The following is a 19,819-nucleotide window of genomic DNA, read 5'->3' as shown; positions in this document are numbered from 1 at the left end:
GGGGGGGTAAATAACCCCCCTTATTTACGCCACTGAAACTTACAATACTTATTTTTACTTTTAACAAATATTTACATGTGACACATGTTATCACATCTATTTTTCAAGGGTTTTTGAAATAAATTTTAGATTTTAATAAATGTTTTTTTATTTTTATTTTTTTTGAAAAACCTACCTGTCGTTTGACCAATCCCCATACGCAAAAAAGATACAATTGTTCATAGCTTTAAAGTTGAAAAAGTGAAGAAGTTTAGCATATCTATATGTTTATAATGTTTATAAGTTTTAAAAATCCACTATGTGAGGGGATGGAAAACACCTCCCATCGTCATAGGGTTAATCATGCAAATGTTGGTCCTTTCTAACAAAAAATTATATTCACTGTGGATAATTTCTTTGTCCTTGAGTTTTCCAATTACTTTCAGTCAGTCTTGAAGTTTGGTAGAACCACCAGCATGTCTGCACTTCTTCTTATACTTCTCATCACAGCAGGGTATAGTTAGAAATAGTGCTGGATGCACTTTCAATCTTTTTTATCCGTCCGTTAATGATTAGAAAAATTAACAGAAAGAACAGCCTTACCATGAAGCATTCGTATTTTTACAGGATGTCCCAAAAAAAAGGACACATGCAAAATTGAAATAACTCTGAGGCAGAAGCCAAAAGGAGTTACGTGTGGTCGGCATAGAACGTGTAACTCAAGGTTAATGTGAACGAAACGCACAGAAATCTCAAAAAGACGACATCTAGTGTCCTATCTGTTTTTTTTAATCGATGGGAATGAAGAAGGGTCACTGGAAATTACGCTTACAGTTCCTTTAAGAAAGGAAAACAAAGATAGCAATGTCTGATTCACAGAGGTACCTCTAAAGTATTGTCTGGTCAAGTATGAATTAAATATCAATGCTTATATAATATGGAAAACTTTTACTTTCAAATTGTGGTTTCTATTATTGGCTTGCGCTTTTCTACCGCAGAAAAACTTAAAGGATTTATAATAAAAAACACGTTCAACACTAGCAAAATAAACGACCTTATCTTCCATTTTATGATTAAGGATAAGTTAAAGGTTTTCAGGCTAACTGTTCTGAACCGCGAGCATTGTCATCTTTGCTTGGTTGGTTACTTAAAATTATGCGCGAGCTTTTTAACTTAGAAACGAAGAGAATAGAATATATATTAGAGTGGAATTTACTAGAAAAAAGTGTAAAACGGCCATTTTGTTGTACTGTTTCCATACTGCAAGTGTACTTCACATATCTGTGCTATATAACCTTTTGGGCCCTGGAACATCATTTTATAGAAAAACTAGAATTAATATTAAAAGAAAACCAAATTATGAAATAGGCTGGTTTAATAATTGACCAATGATCATTTCACATAGATTCTATGCCTTTCACTTTACAAACGATGATTTTCCAAATTTCCGTTATTAAGTATAAATCAAATGATGTTTTTTATTCACCTAATTCATTTTATAAAGTTTATTTAACAGCTTTAAAAAATCGAAATTGAAATGGATAGTCTAGGGAACATACTGTATTAATGTACTCTACTGCATATAATTTGTGAACATTTACATGATTTGTACACTTTGAACTCCCTTTCATGCTGAAAGGGATTGAAAAAATTCATACCGAGGGATTGTCTAAATTCCTCTCTAATATATATTCTATTCTCTTTGCTTAGAATCCTGGAAGTTGCTGAAGCTGTACATTCTGCTCCATTCGTAAAAGTTGAAATACCCGCAGGAAACCATGTAATTCTTAATAAACAAGGTAGATTTAAGTTACACAGTTTTAACTTTTTTTTAAACCAATTTTGATCATTTGGTCATTTGATCTTTAGCATCTGTTTAAGATGTGTCAAATTTTACTTCGGAAATTTCCAAAAGAATTTTACTAAGAAATTTGCAGAATATTATTCTGAAAACCGTTGTGGAATTAATTATTCCGAAACGTTCCGTTGTCGAATTAACTATTCCGAAACGTTCCGTTGTGGAATTAACTATTCCGAAACGTTCCGAAATTCCAGAACAGGGTTTTGGAAATTTTTAGGTTACGAGGAAAAAACTGTTCAGGAATGGTTCGTAACTTTGTCATGATGCCATAGCTAGGTCTGTTAAATTCAAATAGAAGACTTGTGTAGACCAAATAGGTTGTCAATCTATTTGGTGTAGACTATAGAATAGATTAGATAGATATAGATACATGTGATGTGAGTTGTGACACATGTTATGTTTGTCATAAATAAGGTTTTCAACACAAGTGGATTTTCTTGCTGGCAATTCCGAGCCCTGTAATTCCGCGTAATTTCTTACAATTCCGCGAAATTCAAGCACAATTCCACGCAATGGAATTCCGATTGGAAACCCCAGTCATAAATGATTTTCATGTTTAGTTGCTCCCTTACTTTTGCAATATTTGTTATAAATTCATAGCACAGCAACACTTAATCTAAATTCTAAAGGTTCTAAAACGAATTGAGTCTTTGCCACAAACTCTAATTTTTTAATCCCTATCTTCGCAACCCTATGTTTTGTAAGATGCATTTTGTAAGATCAAATAATCTGCATTTTGTAAGATCAAATAATCTGCATTTTGTAAGATTAAATAATCTGATTTATGACGACTCAATTTCTTTGTTTGCGGCGTATCTCCGAATTTAAAGAACTGGAGAGGTTCCTGAGTTGCCTACTGTCCGGTTCAAATCTTAAATCCTTAATTCATCCTTAACTTTGAATCAGTGATTCCAATTTGAACTGTCTGTATAGATAATTCAGCGACATACCTGTGGCCCCAGCCCAATGTTTGATGGTAAATCTATTAATGTTTGCATTTTTAGAGGCCGTGGCATCAGCAATGATATGCAGTATGAAGTGTTTACATAACAATGGTAATTTTATCACTCCTGTAAATCTAGTCCATTCGCGCCTGATCCAATCAGGGTTCAGTCATGTGTTTGTTGTCTATTCTGAACCAATAGAAATAGTATCGGTAACATCTATCATTCTATCTATCTCATTATCCAATCAGAGTTATGAATCCTTTAATTATTAAACTACTGTGGGGGTTATATTATGGATGTAAATAGTTGTTCAGGCATAACTGATATTGTTCAGTTAATAGAGGTCCAAGAAATTAGAAAAAACCTATTTTTTCTTCATTTTCAAATCAATATAATTATAATTGATATTTGGGACATTTACAAAAGGGGCTATTATTGTACTTTGCCCCTCCTTGCAGGTATTGTAAGTGTAATTTCAAATGACCCTCCATGCAGAAATGGCATTGGCATTGCCAGACTTACAACGGTGCCGCTACTTGAAAGCTAAATTTGAATAAAAGTGGAAATGATACATCCGTCGTTTTCCTGACTTAATTCTGAACATTTATACATTCCTTCTTATAAAAGCAAGTTACTTTTGCAGAGAACCCGCAAATGAAAATAAACAGTTTAAAGGAATAAAAACATGGATTTATACTTGAGCAAACAATGCTTTTAAGGGCATCGTTGTAAATCGGGCATCGCCATCTTTGAAATTATGATTCCAGTATTTTTAACAACGTGAATACTATTGTTCCATGGGAGGGTAGGCCTCTATGGAATGTCATGAAAAATTCCTGTTTTTAGTATTTGGAATTGGAACTGAATGCAGTGTCTTTTCTTTCAACGAAACAACTCAAACCTGTGCAATGGGAATCTTCAGGTAAATTTGTGAAGAAATTAAAGTTCGCTCCAAGATAAAGTGATTGTAATCGAAAAGTTATAGAATATTTATCAGAGTGGAATTTACTAGAAAAAAAGTTTTTTGTGCTACAGGGTGTCCCACGAAACATGACAATAGGAAGACGACTTGAAAGTCGTCTTTGGTATTTGAATTTATTTGTGACATTTAGTCTTCTATCTACTTTAACATGTATGATTCTTGAAACAACTATCACATAATTCTCCTAGCCCTGGCATTTCCAAAAAGTGGTCTGCGTTTTTGTGCTTTCCATATTACCTGATATATAAAGAGTTTGGTTTAGATTTCAATTTTGTTAAATAAAAGCAAAATTGTCGAAATCTGAACGAAATTCTTCATATCTCGGGCAATATTGAAAGCACAAAAAAGGCAGACCACATTTTGGAAATGGCAGGACAAGGGAAATTTTGTGATTATTATCTCTAGAAATTTACTTCTAAAATTAGGTTGACAAATAAACGCAGCAAATTATATCAAAAATCAAGACGACATTCAAGTCGTCCTGCATACTGTCATGTTTCGTGGGACACCCTGTATATAAACTTTTGGGCCCTGGAACATCATTTTATAGAAAATCTAAAATTAATATTTAAAGAAAACCAAATTATGAAATAGGCTGGTTTCATAATTGACGATCATTTCACATAGACTCTATTCCTTTCACTTTACAAACGATATTTTCCATTATAACTTTAAATCAAATGATGTTGAGGGACGATCCTCAACCTGTTTATCAAAACAGGGAATGATTACTCTCTTGCAGTAAACAGTACGGAGTTTCTGTATCAACTAAGGTATATTTCTTCAGGTTAGATATGAATTGGGTCTTTAACAGCATAATAACAAGTTACCCGTTGTTAAATATATAACGTAGTTAGACAATCACAATATGGGTTTGGTGGAGTTATATATATCTATGTACATTGAATGGGTTAATTGCAATACATGATTAATGTATTTACCAATGGGCACATTTAGCCTTAAGTCAGACAACACCAACCTATAGTTGTACCATCTAGCCCTGCCTACTTTAGTTGGTGTACCTAAAGGCGGGGCAGCACAAACTAGGACTGGTTGGTTCAGCTCAGATTAAAATGTACTTTAGTTGAGTGTAATGCGGCCATTTTTGGCTTTACTTAAGAGTCACTCAAAGAAGCTTAAAATCTCATCTAACATGACTTTAAAAAAAATCTTTGTCTTGCAAATTAGACAGTTTAAAATAATTCATATTTTTGATAAAGTTTTGTCTGTATTTCCATCAATACAGAAAGCCAAACTAGTTTTTTTGTACTTTGTACACCACCATGCAGTTTTCATTCGATTTGAAAAACCTAACACTATTTTTCTAGTGTTCTGGACAAGAGTGATGAGGAGAACACAACAATAGTTGTTTGGAAACAGAAAGGTAAAATAACAATTATAGCTACAGTGACACACAGATAACAACGGATATAGGAAGACGCCAATAAAGCAATACTGAAGTGTGTTTAAAGGGAGTGTTCGCGAAAAATGAATGGGGGTATAGGCTTAATGAGATAAAAAAAGAGCTTTTGATCGCTAACAATCTTACTTCTATCTGTTGCGTCTATTAGGAGAAAATTTTTAAAAACGACTAATACCGAAGAACGTAGTGTCCATACAAATTCAGAAAGATGCAACATTGAACTCGGATCGTAAACAAATCAATTTAATTCCAAACAAATCATTCAGATATTACAAACAATAGTCATCGATTATTTAACGCATTCGTAAATAGTTGATATTTCATAATATTTTGTATTTTTCATGATCTGAGAGTTACTTTGAAAACATTTATTCCTGTTTCGAGGATTTTTGATAATGAAGACGACATTTTCATATTTTCCAGGAATGTTCGAAAATCCAGCGCCAGCGAAAATTATTAAAAAAATAAAAAATATTATGAAATATTAACTATATACGAATAATACTAATAATATATACTAATACTGTAATAAATAAGATATTACAGTCGTATGTATATCATTAAAATGAAGACGACTTTTGATTTTATTATTTTATTCAAAACAAACACACATAAACATGGAAACAAAGAGAAACTGTGAATTTAACTGCTTTTCTTTGTTTACTGGTAAACAGAAATTTTTTTTTGAAAAATTAAACTGAAATATTTATTCAGGATGCGATTATCCACCTGATCCCGAGAATGGTCGATTTAGCTGTATTAAAAACATAAAGCAAGGTAAGAATCAAGTTTTACAAAGTTTATATTTCACATAGAAACAGAATGAAATGACAAGTATTGCATTATATTGTAATGTATTATAGTATTGTGTATTTTAAAGTATTTTTTTAACCTTGTAAGCTTAGGATCCCTAAGATTTATGCATATAAAAAAATTTTGCGCAACATTAACTAACATTGTATAATTTTGCCCCTAAACAAATATTTTTTACCCTTAAAAGAACATAAGATTTTCTTTAAATGATTTAATGGGTTCATTTTTTAAGTGCGTAATAAAAATTTAGAATAACTATTTTTATATCTTTAAATCTTTTTTATTTTAGAGAAATGTTTTCTGATCTGTAATCCTGGATATGTTGCGCAATCATTCAGAGGTAGAATGAATGCACATTTTTTAGGATTCATAACAGACCTATCAGACGTTTTTACGGCCCATATTTGTCCATCAAGAGCGCAAATTCAACCTTTAAAATCCTCATATTTGGAAGGATAATTTTGAGAACCGTTTTTTTTAAATCATTCAACGACGACCACGAAAATGTAACAAAAAATTCTACAGTAAACTAATTAGTGTTTAGGAATAGGTCGAGAAAATAAAAATTAAATCTTATCATTAAAAATAAGTAATCTTATTAAGTTATTGGTTTCTGTAATGTCTCAATGTTAACCAACATTTTCTGTAGATTTCCTGGAAGTGTTAATAAAAAGACGACATTTGAAGAATTTGAAGAAATATGTTCATAAAGAATAAGAAAATCAATATAATGATGAAAAATAAACAAAAAATAACATTGATTTACTGATAAATTTCCGATGAAAAATATGTTCCTAAGTATTTAAAAAGTTAGCAGAAGTATTGCTATACATAGTATCCTCATTAAATCATTTAACATAAATTACTAATAGTCTCAAAATTCCAAAATGTGGCTTACCATTTTTCACCATTTCTTTAGCATAAGAATTGACGGAGAAATTGACATATTTGTCCAAATTCCAAATTATTCAATAACAACAAAAGTGTTTGATATATCCGTCAATTTAGAACATATAAAAAGGGCAGCCACAGTTTGAGTAGCTTTGAAAATCTTTGAATAATGAACTGTTTTTCTTTTATTAACTGTAGGAAATTAAAGACGATTTTCATGTCGTCTCCAAATTCCAATGTTTAAGATTCTGAATTAGGTTTTTATTGTTTAGGATTGTATTGTAACCAAACCAAATGGAATAAACCCCTAGAAGAGTTTCAATGCTTGCCAACCGTAATGGCAATAGTTGGAGGAAATTACGAACCTAAGGTAAAAAAAGGGAGATTTTCACGAAATTATAAATGTAACCAAGATATCAAATTAAAGAATAGTATGAAAAAGAAAATTGCCAAAAAGAGAGCTGCAGCTATGGGAAATATACGGAATATTAGTGAGAAACAAAATGCAGAAATATGTTTCAAAAAGCATATCTGCTTTGTCTACAAGGGATTAGAATGTTAGATCTAGAAAAGAGGAACAGAAACAGTAACAGATGTATAATCAGATAAAAAGAAGATGCAAAAGTCGGAGAAAAAAAAATCACTGCTCTTTTTTTAAACATTGTCAAAAAAATATATTTAAAAATTGAATTGTCAATAAAATAAAAAATGCAACCAAAAAGATGGGTTGAAAGTGATTATTGGAGTTTGTATGGAGAGCTATTTTCATGATGACTGTTCATTGCAGTGGGGAGAGTTCAGTCTATTCGGACCCAATGGGCAAGTTCTAATTAAAGAAGGGGGTGTAACATTTAGAGAACATGTAACTGAATATTTCAGGTAACCATAAAAGAAGCCTGTTTGTCTTGATACCTACCATAACCGAAATAAATCCTCATTTCTTGCAGAGAGATGGGCAAGTTCAGCTTTCTTTCGATTTGTCTGTTAATCGGTTGTTAATTTCTCCGAATTACACAATTTAGTTCGTTTAGAAAGATTTCGTTCGTTAACATAAACGATGCCCATCTCTATGTCTGGGGTTTTGAAAGATTTTGTTCGTTAACATAAACGATGCCCGTCTCTAGGTCTGGGGTTTAGAAAGATCTTGTTCGTTAACATAAACGATGCCCGTCTCTAGGTCTGGGGTTTAGACAGATTTTGTTCGTTAACATAAACGATGCCCATCTCTAGGTCTGGGGTTTTGAAAGATTTTGTTCCTTAACATAAACGATGCACGTCTCTATGTCTGGGGTTTTGAAAGATTTTGTTCGTTAACATAAACGATGCCCGTCTCTAGGTCTGGGGTTTAGAAAGATTTTGTTCGTTAACATAAACGATGCCTTTCTCTAGGTTTGGGGTTTAGACAGATTTTGTTCGTTAACATAAACGATGCCCGTCTCTAGGTTTGGGGTTTAGACAGATTTTGTTCGCTAACATAAACGATGCCCGTCTCTAGGTCTGGGGTTTAGAAAGATTTTGTTCGTTAACATAAACGATGCCCGTCTCTAAGTCTGGGGTTTTGAAAGATTTTGTTCCCGAACATAAACGATTCCCGTCTCTAGGTCTGGGGTTTAGAAAGATTTTGTTCGTTAACATAAACGATGCCCGTCTCTAGGTCTGGGGTTTAGAAAGATTTCGTTCCCTAACATAAACGATGCACGTCTCTAGGTCTTGGGTTTAGAAAGATTTTGTTCGTTAACATAAACGATGCCCATCTCTAGGTCTGGGGTTTGCCATTTAAAAAATGGCACTTTTTTACATGAATTATTCAAGAGAGAATCTTAAAGCTATATTTTACTTATTTTATTTAGTGGAGAGACTGTATCATGTGGTGGGGGTTGGGGCACTCCTCGGGATTGTTATGCTTACAACTTTGCCACAGGAACAAAATCAATATTTTGAGAAACAACAAGATCAATAAGTTTTATTTCTGAGATATTTAAATTTTTTTTACTTCCTGAGGAATTATCTGAAGAAATAACATTTTTTTTTTAAATGAATAGTTTTCTAAAATTCAAAAACGAAGAAGAAGTTTTTTTAAGTTCGTGGCTTCATTAACAGAGGTTTGGCATTTTTGAACTTTTTTGAAGTTTTTTGAACAAGTTCAAAACTAACCTAGCTGACTATAACAAAAAAGATCAAAAAGTATCTTTAAAAAGTGTCACAGGAATTCTGAATAATAAATCGGCCTTTTCTCCACCTCACACAGTTATCTTTGAAATTAAGCCTAATACCAATGAAAAGCTAATAGAGAATTAAGTTTACCCTAAAAATACGAAAATTAGTGAACGGTCCTTTTAAATGTAAGTCCCAACTCTACATACTGTCACCTAAATGATCCCTCTAGAAGAATATATATATTTCCCAATATAACTTCTGGATTATAAGAATAATAAAGAGTAAATGCTGTATTTCTACGGTAGCAGTGTCATGTGACAAGACGAGAATATGTTTACATTTAGGTTCACGATATATTGTCAAATTTCGTCATTGCATATATCAATACAATGAAGACGACTTTCGATTTAATTTTGAATATATCAAGCTTTCAGATAGAATGTATACACATAAACATAGAAGTCAAGAGAAGCTATATATAAAAAAGCTTTTCTTTAATCAATTATTCATATAATTGCCTATACCACTGTCAGCTTCAGAACTTAACTTTTTATTGTTACTGTATGTAAATCTACGCTAAACTTCCTTATAGAGAAATAAATCATCCCACACTGAAGCTAATCTGTCTTCAAGGATCAAAAAGTTTGGGTTTGGTCGGCGGAAATACAATTATAATTAGATATAATTGAATTTTGCCATTGTTTAGGATGGAGAAAACTACAGGTTGATTTTGTACTTTTCTAAAATGGTTGAAAATCTTTTATTTTTTTCTCAAATTTACTTTTCCAGAAGGATTAGAAATCACCTGGGATGGAGGGGGGGGGGGTGATTTCCAATACCCCCCACTAGTGTTTTTTTCAATAGCTTAAAACTGGAGCAATTGAATTTCTTCATTTTTCAAATTCATAGCTTTGAACAAATTTTGCAACATTTTTTTAATTCACAGGGTATTAGAGGAAACACAGAAATAAATATATATCAAAAACAAATATTTTTTTTTAATTAATCCAATATGATTTATTTTAATGAGTTGGCCTTAAAAGGTTGGTTTAGTGATTGTACAGGGCGTTCAAATAAACATGAGCATTGAGTTACGAATACAAAATGGGATTTGTTAAGAAGTCACAATATTCAAAGCTGCAATGTTGTAAGTGTATTCTCTTTTCAAGATGAGGAATAAGAACGGACAAGTTTATATTTCAATATTTTACTTCGTGCAACCTTAACAATCAAAATATAAAACAAACAAGTTCTTTACTCTAGCAGACGAAAATCCTATGCTTTACAGCTTTCTCAGTAAACATTTTATGCAATTGATTGTTTTCTGATTTATAGTGAAGTTTTCAGTATTCTACCACAGACACTTTAGACCAGATATTCGACATACTGGTCTGACTTTGTTACCTCGCACCTCCTCTTGTTTTATTTAATCTATAGGAATGAGAATTAAGCAATTTTACAAACTTACATATTAGAAGTTCTAAACAATTTTGTTATTTTTAACAGCAATTTAACAAGAGGAGCTGATTGGTTGACTTTCCTTGTTTACTTTAGTTTGACGTGTCGAGAACTGTCCTCGTTTACATTAGTTACTTTAGTTTGACGTGTCGAGGACTGTCCTTGTTTACTTCAGTTTGACGTGTCGAGGACTGTCCTTGTTTACTTTAGTTTGACGTGTCGAGGACTGTCCTTGTTTACTTTAGTTTGACGTGTCGAGGGCTGTCCTTGTTTACTTTAGTTTGACGTGTCGAGGGCTGTCCTTGTTTACTTTAGTTTGACGTGTCGAGGACTGTCCTTGTTTACTTTAGTTTGACGTGTTGAGGACTGTCCTTGTTTACTTTAGTTTGACGTGTCGAGGACTGTCCTCGTTTACTTTAGTTTGACCTGTCGAGGACTGTCCTTGTTTACTTTAGTTTGACGTGTCGAGAACTTTCCTTGTTTAGTTTAGTTTGACGTGTCGAGGACTGTCCTTGTTTACTTTAGTTACTTTAGTTTGACGTGTCGAGGGCTGTCCTTGTTTACTTTAGTTACTTTAGTTTGACGTGTCGAGCGCTGTCCTCGTTGGAAAATAGTTTTTTAGGCTAGGTTGAAGGCTGTGAGAATTGGAAGTGGTTCTGCCATAGTGCAAGACAGATACTACATAATAGGTATTCACTACAGTGAGAACCAGAATACTGTGGAAAAGGAAGACGACATAAAAGCAATAATTATGTGAATTTGATGCTGTTACAAAGCAAATAGTTTTTCTTGTGACTTATTTAATCACTTATTCAGTGAAATGGTTCACTGGAGTATCTAAAGTTATAGATTGAGTCTAAAAGTCGTCTTCCTATTCCATAGTTTTCCGGTTCTCACTGTCAGTATAAAACAGCTGTCTGGTATTTCTGCAATCTTTCAATGTTAATTTCTTGTTTCTTCTTCTTCATAATTGAAATTATAGACAAACTTAAATTGGATGAATCCCCAGTGATATTGACAAAACTGATTCCTTGGAAAATAATTGCCATTGCATCCATCCAAAGGCTTTACTAATCCATACCCCCCCCCCCTGTGTACGCCTCTCACTCGAGTTGTCACAAGCAGAAGGCCTCGCCAAAGCCCTGCCATTCAAAGCCTCTCTTTAAGATATACACAAAGCACACACTGAAAATGTAGAATAAAATGCCTTGCCCATATTTTTATTAAAGTAAGTTTAGCTATTTTTAATCAGGAGGGATTACACCAGAATCCATCCTTCAGGCAGAATACCTTCAAGAGGGAGGTGAGTTTTAACAAAACTGTTGCTACAAATTTTCTCTGGTTTTTCTGAAGAATTGGTAACAAGAAATTCCTTAGAATTGGTTACAAGAAATTCCTTGGATAGAGTTACGAGAATTTCCTCGGAATGGGTTACAAGAAATTCCTCGGAATGGGTTACGAGAAATTCCTGGGAAAAGCTGTCAACATTTTTACCGGATTTTCCTGTGAAAGATTCCTGGGAATTTCCGCGGATTTTCCGCAAAATTGTTACTTGGGACAGTTCACTACATACAGTAGTAACAATCAGAAAACTCTGAAATAAGAAGTCAACTCAAGGCTGATATTATGACTTTAAATTGTCCAATAAAATGTGAGGCACAGCAATTGCGCAGTGTAAACAGACCCATTTCACTTAATTAATGTGATAATCTACTATATACCAAGCGTTGTACCCGGCCTATAAGATGTGTAAAACATATTTATATTTAAATGCGCAAATATACATAACTTCATGAAGCTGCGCATCCCTCTCCTCTATAATAAGAATCACATTGAATAATCCCACACTCCCGTGTGGGTATGGGGTGTCAAGAAATACTATTCTACAAATTATCTAGAATATTGAAATGCCAACTTACAATTTTAGAAAGGAATTATTAATTCATTTTACAAATTGTTAAGTTTAAAAGCAAATAATAATATATTATATTATATAGATGAAACTGTAACCCAATCTGGAATGTTCACTCCCCAATTAAATGATTTAAGTGTGCATGTAGAGCACTACTGTTGTGCAGTTAGGTATTACATTATTATATTAATACCATTGATTGAGTAAAGGAATTGAGTCTTTGCCACAAAATTCTGTTTTTATAATTCTTATATCTTTGCAACCCAATGTCGTAGACCTTGAATTTTTCAAACTATGGACCATGTTTGATCAAATGATCTTTAAGTTTAAAATAATTTAAAGTTTACAAAATCAAATTACAAAGATAAAGGAAATAGAAAATTTTAGTTTGTGGCAATGACTCAATTCCTTTGGAACTACATTTTTTTATGTATATTGTTATTGCAAGCAAGCAGTTAAGGACACTTTGATAATCATTTATTGCTTTATACCTCCGCATAAATAGGATAAAATACATATTTCTAATAAATTTATGTAAAAGTATAGAACCAGAGATCAATGAAAGTTGTCCATGCGGATTATAACCAACATGATTTGAAGATGAATGCTATAGAGCTATGTGACGATGGCAATGACCGATTTACAACGATACCCATGAAAGCTTTGTCTGATCAAGTATGAATTTCTTGTTTATAAGAAGCAATGGAGAAACTCACAGAAGTAAAACGACAAGATCTTTCACATTTTTGACCAGATTAAGGTTCAAAATCGGACATTTCCATCGTTGCATGGAGGGTTACTTGAAATTACGCGTACAGTCGTCCCCGGCCCATATGTTGGATAAACTGTACCAAGCAATACAACGCAATAATGTACATAAATATCTAATCGTGGTTTCCTTTTTTTTGGAAAGCTTGAAATTTTGCCTTGCCTTGCTCATAACAAGAAATAAAAATAATTATATCTTCTAGATTTACAGACAGGTCGTTCATACATATTTTGAACAGAAGTGTGAGTGAATACGACATAATCACAGGTCTTGTAATAATTATATCTTCTAGATTTACAGACAGGTCGTTCATACATATTTTGAACAGAAGTGTGAGTGAATACGACATAATCACAGGTAATTTATTTAGATTAGATTAGACCCAAACAACAAGTTTAAATTTTATTTTGTTAAAACCAAAAGTTTATATACTTTAATATTTTGACACATTTTGCAAGCTTTTTTGTGTTTGATTTCATTCTGGTGTATCCATGCAAAAAAATATCCTTTTTCAGATACCTTATTCAAGAGCGGGGAGGCAGTAGGGGGGAATCTAATTAAGTCTTTCCATTGTGATGGACAATTTATAATTATACTGATTTGAAAAAAAAATTTCATTTTTAAATGTCTAGGAGTATATACTAAGAGACCAGAGCTCAATGTTCCTCGTTTATTCTTTGGTTGTGATTCTTTTCTGGTAAGTCAATCCTTTTTTATGGTAATTTTCAGAAACTATAGAAAAGTTAGTTTTGTCAAAGTATATATATATATATATTTCGTTAAGGAAAAAAAAATAGTTTTTTTTTCTCTCTCAACGATCCAATTCGTTCATCCGTCGTTTGTTAATTTTTATAAACGACATCATTGTTCGCGAAAAAAATTCTTACGTTTAGAAAAAAAAATTCGTTCACAAAAACGATGCTCGTCTCTATGAGTGACAATGTTTTCCAAATTAAATGTCAAAGCCAAAGATGTTTCCTTTTTTAAATACATGAACGAATCTATGTTATTTCGTTAACTTGTAGGATGAGGACGACGAGGTGGTGTTTATTGTGGCTGGAGGAAATAATGAAAATGCTACAAGTAACCATTTTTTAAAGTCATTATTAGGTTAGCTTAAGACAGAAGAGTGGCATTATCAACTCACAATAGACTTTCTGGAATTGTTCAAAATCAATGTTTTTTCCTTTTCTTTTATATTAATCTTTGGGTGCATTTCATTGGAAATCCCAGATTTTCATTGGAGACCTGCATATTGTCATCGGTAACCCCCTGATTTTCATTGGAGACCTCCAGATTTTTAGAGGACACACCTCCAGGTTTTTAGAGGAGACCCCAACATTGTATTGGAAAGCAAGTTTTCTTAAATGAAAAGCTGGGGTTTACTGGATGTCTCCAATAAAAAGGTTGGGTCTCAAATGATTGGGGTCTATTTTGAAAAGCTTGGGTCTCCAATGAAAGGGGGTCTCATATAATACTTCAATGATGATAATTTCTTCCCGGATTCATAAAAAATTAAATTTTTTAATTTTTCAATTAAAACTGCTCTTTTAACCGCAATTTTTTGCTCCAAAGAAGAATATTTGATAATGAATAGACAACAGATTTATTTTTAGAATCTGCTGAAATATTTAAACCATCTGTTGGACATTGGACCATGATAGGGAACTTAACCTATCCAAGGTGGGTTTTTGTCTTCGTAACTTTTTAATAATAATAAAAACAATCTGAAGTGCCCCGCGGTGCCCGGCGTTACCCGTGGGAAAAAAATCGATTTTTCTAGTTTTTGTTACCCTTGGGATACTCAATTTTGAGTTCCCTCAAAAAATTTCAACTAATTTGGTTCATCCGTTTGGCTAGCTATAGGTTACACATTTATTTATATATAAACAAATATACAAATATATATTGAGTGAAGAGTTTTATTATGTTGTATCTCAGATTGTTCTTAATAAGAGTAAACAGTCCCTTGAATACAACTGGATACCAGGGATCAGTACAGCCCGAACCTTAGAAGAGTAGACACGTAACTATACACGTCCGTCTGCCACTACCGTTCTAGGGCCTGTACAACATACAGCGAACATATAGAATACAGAGGGAACCTTTCTGGACGAGCTAAATCAGGAGAAGATGAACCGGGTTTCTGTTATTGTGCGAGACCCCGCCTACATTGAAGAAGTTGAGCTGGATGAAGATGAAATTGATCCAGCTGACCTTACTCCTCTTATCAGTGGGAACACTCCCATTATCACTGTCCCAGCCTCGGAGGATGATAATGTAGCTGAGGATGTTGTAGAGGATAGTGATAATGATGAGGATATGCAGGACTTCCTAGAGAAGCTGGAGAAACTTGATAAGGAAGTCAAGGAACTCCAAAAGGAGGTTATGGATCTCCTGTCCCCTACTCCTGGGGACTCTAGCTCCCATCAGCCTGCTGTTGTCCCCCATGTTGAGGTTTGAGACACAGGGAAGGCTTGGGAGCAGTAATACAGACTGTATCCTGACTCTAATAGGAAAGAGATCAGTGACAGGCTGGCCACCCAGGTGTTGGATCTGCTCCGGATCATGCAGGAGCGGATCAATCAGCAGACCTGGAATAATAAGAATTTAGAACTGATTGACGGACTGAAAGCTATATCAGTCATGCACTTTAGACTTGGTAGATTAACTGAGAAGGTGCTCAATGGTCAAGCTAGGAAACCTTATCAGTAAAAGGGATCATGGCTGACAATTATGTCATCAGATTATCTTTATCTAGCTAATATGATGTATGCATTCATGATTATGTAAATAAATGTATTGACATTGTAGAAAACATGTTTATTACTTTGGGTGTTAATTATTGCACGAGCAAATAATTATATAAAGGTTTACTCTGCATGATAGAGATAGCCCGAAGTATAATATTGCCAGGTTGCAAAGATAACAACATTGCATGAGGGTTAGGTCCGAGTGATGGAAATAACCCGATCTGCAATGTTGTCAGGTTGCAAAGATCTTATACAAGTAGAACAACTTGAAGTGTGATCTTATCAAAGTTTGCTAATTTAAGTTTGCCAATTTATTGCACATTTTTAGTAGTAAGAGAATACTACAATTATATATAATAACAAAAAAACAAAATAATGATAATAAAAATAACAATCATAATAATAATAATGAAAATAACAATCATAATGATAATAGTGATAATAATGATAATAATAATTATAATGATTAAACAATCATAATAAAAATAATGAAAATAACAATCATAATAATAATAATTTTTCGTGAGTTATTGACTTATTTGTTTAAAAATTGAAAAACTGAGAATTGTTTAAAATTAGACAAATAATTGAGACACCTAAGTCCTTAGTATCCCTGGGTTTAACTGCCAAAATTCTATTTTCTGGGACACTTTCAAAAATAATGGTGCAAACATTTCTCCGGGTTTAACCCTTTCGCTTTTGGCTTTCACATGAAGCGGAAATCTTTTCGAAAAAAATAATAGAAAAATAAAAAATCCTTTAGAATATAATTTTTTCTAAATTCACCTGCGCTTAACAAGGCGTTCAACAATCAAACCAACTTAAAAACTCAGTTTTATTTTTAGATTGTCAAATGCTGTTGTGACGACTTCTGATGGTGTATTTGTAATCGGTGGTCAAACCAACCCTTCTGGAAAGGTCTGTTTTTGTTTTTATTTAAAAATTAATTTGTTTGTTTATAAAGATTAACAGTGTTAAAATTAGGGTTTGCCAGCGGAGTGGAAAAATCGTCAAATTCCGCATTTTGCGCGAAATTCCGCTAAATATGTTTCGCAAAAGAATACGGAACTTGCGCAGAATGAGTTTCGCGAAAAAAATACAGAATTCTGGGCAAAAGTTCGCGGAATTCGCAAGCAAATTTGCGGGAAAGATTGCATCGGCTAAAAGCCCAGAAATTACAACAGATAACATAATATTATCGGTCGAATTGGTGTTTTATGAATAATTTTCTTTAAATAATAAAGTAATTTCCAAAAGCTGTTATATAGCAAGACGATATTTATACTCACGTTTTGATTGCAAAAACTCCGGTGAACATCATATACTGCAATTGTGTGGTGAGCACAACCCATTTTTCTGTTTTAAGGCATAAAATGTAACCCCTTTAGTTCTCATACGGACCCGAAGCTAAGATGTAACCAGTGTGAGTTCAATAGCTCAGAATAAGGATAGTTCCATTGATGTAACCTATTCAGTTCTCACAGGAACCAGGAGCTAAACTCAGAGTGGATAGTTCTATTGATTTAACCCCTTCAGTTCTCATACAGACCCGGAGCTAAGCTTGGATTGCAAGTAGTACTCCCTATAAACAAGACAACGTATTAGCTCTTATATATATAGTTATAGAACAGACAAAAGGTGGGGACGATAAGATTTAACAGTTAAGAAACGCCAACCCAGAGTACATGAATTGGATGCATGGTTTTGAACGCGTGGAAAAGCAAGCTGCCATTGAAACCGGGAATTTTATTGTAAATTTATCCGATAGGCAGTATAGACACGGCTTGAAACGAGGCAGGAGGAAAGAGCATATGACCTGGGCTAAAACCGAAACGAAAGAGTTTTGAGACGGAATCGAGTAAATCGTTATCCGAGACGAATGGAAGGGGGAAAATCCGTCAAAGAGCTCCGGCTTTCCATGGATCATTAGTATCATTTTATTTGTTAATTTTTTACTTGTAAATAAATTTCTTCCTATACTCTGTAGATTTAATCACATCAAGTTTAAGGCTTTAGATTTCCTTGATTTCATACCACTTTTAAATGTAACAATAATATATTCAGGTTGAAAAGCTTGACATGAAGACAATGACCTGGATTGATACTGGACTAGTGTTTTCTTCTTTACATGCTTTCAAGTTAGGAGCAACTGCTATCCCTGCTAATCTCCTTCCTCCATGGCGCAACTAATAGTGTCGGGCCACGTTTTAAATCACATAGTTCCAAAAGTTGCAAGCTCTCACGCAGAACCTATGAAAATGTTGATAACTTTTTAAAACTAAAGCTAAAAGCAAAGGGTTTTAAGATCTAAAATGTATGTTTACATGTCTAGGAATAAGGGTGTATCACTTTATATGTGAGTTTGCATAAGTTAAAATCAAAGGCCAAGGGAAACGTCAAAGTGGACCTATAGTCTTGAAAAGTGATACAATTTTACTAGCACTCTGGATCATGTATACAGCGTTTTTGTATTTTTTTCTTTCTAATCTAAATGCTTCGCAAATTAATTATTTTACAGCCTTTCCACTAACATTACCCACCCATGATTCCAACAACAGAAGGGGGTTAAGTTATGTATGTATAAAAAGTTTTGCAAAATTTTGTACAAAAAATGATTTGAATAATAATACATAATAATAATAATAATAAAAACATGTTTTTATTTAGTTAGTACTTATTGATCTAATATGCAAAGCTAAATGTTGCCATACAAGCAGAGATAAGAGAGTACAGAGATCTATTAAAAGCTAGAATATGCTATATTTTCCACACCAGGTTCCATTGTGTACAACAGGAGTACATGACCAATGGACATTGCACATAAAGGGTGAAAGATTTTTCACAATTTTGAGAGGAATCAATTTCATGTAGTAATTCTTAATGTATCTTATAATTCTAAAATTCTAAAATCAATATTGACCATCGCAAATGGCCTTGGTGTAAAAAAAACGTTAGTAAGAGTTTTTTTCTTTTCTTCTCAAAATATGTCGATATGGGCATCAAAAGATCCGTCTATCCAAGCTATACTAAACAGAACGCTCGTTTTACAAAATAATGAAAAATAGCCAAATTGGAACTGAAAAACTAGGGAAAATTTTGTGATTTCCTTATTTTTCAACCTTAACGATCCTATTTATCGTGTGTTGTTGAATATTTTTACAACCCGTTTGCTGCGTTTCAATTTTTTAAACAAAATAAATTTTAGATACAATTAAATCATATTGGTGGTCGGAAGAGTTGTGTTGTGACGTCATTTTTGATGCGGACGAAAAAATGGTTTGGTGTGCCTTCTACCGCTCGTTTTGTTTTTATGCCATGTCTGAACAGTTCTTTACTATAGCAGTTCCCTCGGACCAACCAAATTAAACCTTCTTTGAAACATATTTGTCCTGAGGTAAGATTTTCTGATCGAACTGAGGCCGACTTTAAAGAATTTGAGCGGCGGTTTAAATTTAAACCGTGGTTTAAATATGGTTGGTTCCACTTAAAATTGTATCAAATGTTACGAGATTTAAGCCGGTGCTTAATTTAACCCGGGTTTTGGCGGATTTAAGCCGCGGCTAAAATTCTTTAAATTCGGCCTCTGGTTTATTGTTCTTTCGCATATGAAGATATACATACAGGGTATCCAACGAAACATGACAGTCGGTAAATAATCTGATATGTCTTTTTACCTATACTGTAATAGATATTAAAGACTTTTTTTCTGGTTCCAGTCCAGTATGATTTATACAAAAACGTCTCTCGAAAAAAAGTTCTATCATAGTAAAAAATGCATGGGAACAAAGAATGTTTACAACCATGCAAAAACAGGGGCGATTGATATTTAAAACATCCCTAGCTATATTCAATATGAAGATGCATAAAATGTCTC

General features: G+C 33.3%; 1 protein-coding gene across 1 annotated transcript; it reads left to right on the top strand.

Moving 5' to 3' along the window:
* The first annotated feature begins 425 nt into the window (after positions 1 to 425).
* Positions 426 to 18,599, top strand: LOC111696161 (uncharacterized). Its single transcript, XM_023465709.1, has 20 exons — positions 426 to 493; positions 1,690 to 1,778; positions 2,845 to 2,895; positions 3,634 to 3,709; positions 5,098 to 5,153; positions 5,907 to 5,969; positions 6,295 to 6,345; positions 7,169 to 7,266; positions 7,684 to 7,775; positions 8,747 to 8,817; positions 9,760 to 9,776; positions 11,134 to 11,200; positions 11,764 to 11,814; positions 12,509 to 12,593; positions 13,395 to 13,459; positions 13,825 to 13,889; positions 14,218 to 14,275; positions 14,809 to 14,875; positions 16,791 to 16,863; positions 18,010 to 18,599. Exons 1-20 carry the CDS (start codon positions 456 to 458, stop codon positions 18,133 to 18,135), a joined length of 1,359 nt encoding a protein of 452 aa, XP_023321477.1. The 5' UTR covers positions 426 to 455; the 3' UTR covers positions 18,136 to 18,599.
* Positions 18,600 to 19,819: the final 1,220 nt, after the last annotated feature.

The sequence above is a fragment of the Eurytemora carolleeae genome, unplaced genomic scaffold (assembly GCF_000591075.1).
Source record: "Eurytemora carolleeae unplaced genomic scaffold, Eaff_2.0 scaffold80, whole genome shotgun sequence".
In the NCBI taxonomy this organism is placed as follows: Eukaryota; Metazoa; Arthropoda; class Copepoda; order Calanoida; family Temoridae; genus Eurytemora; species Eurytemora carolleeae.
This window is presented reverse-complemented; position numbering and strand designations above follow the sequence as displayed.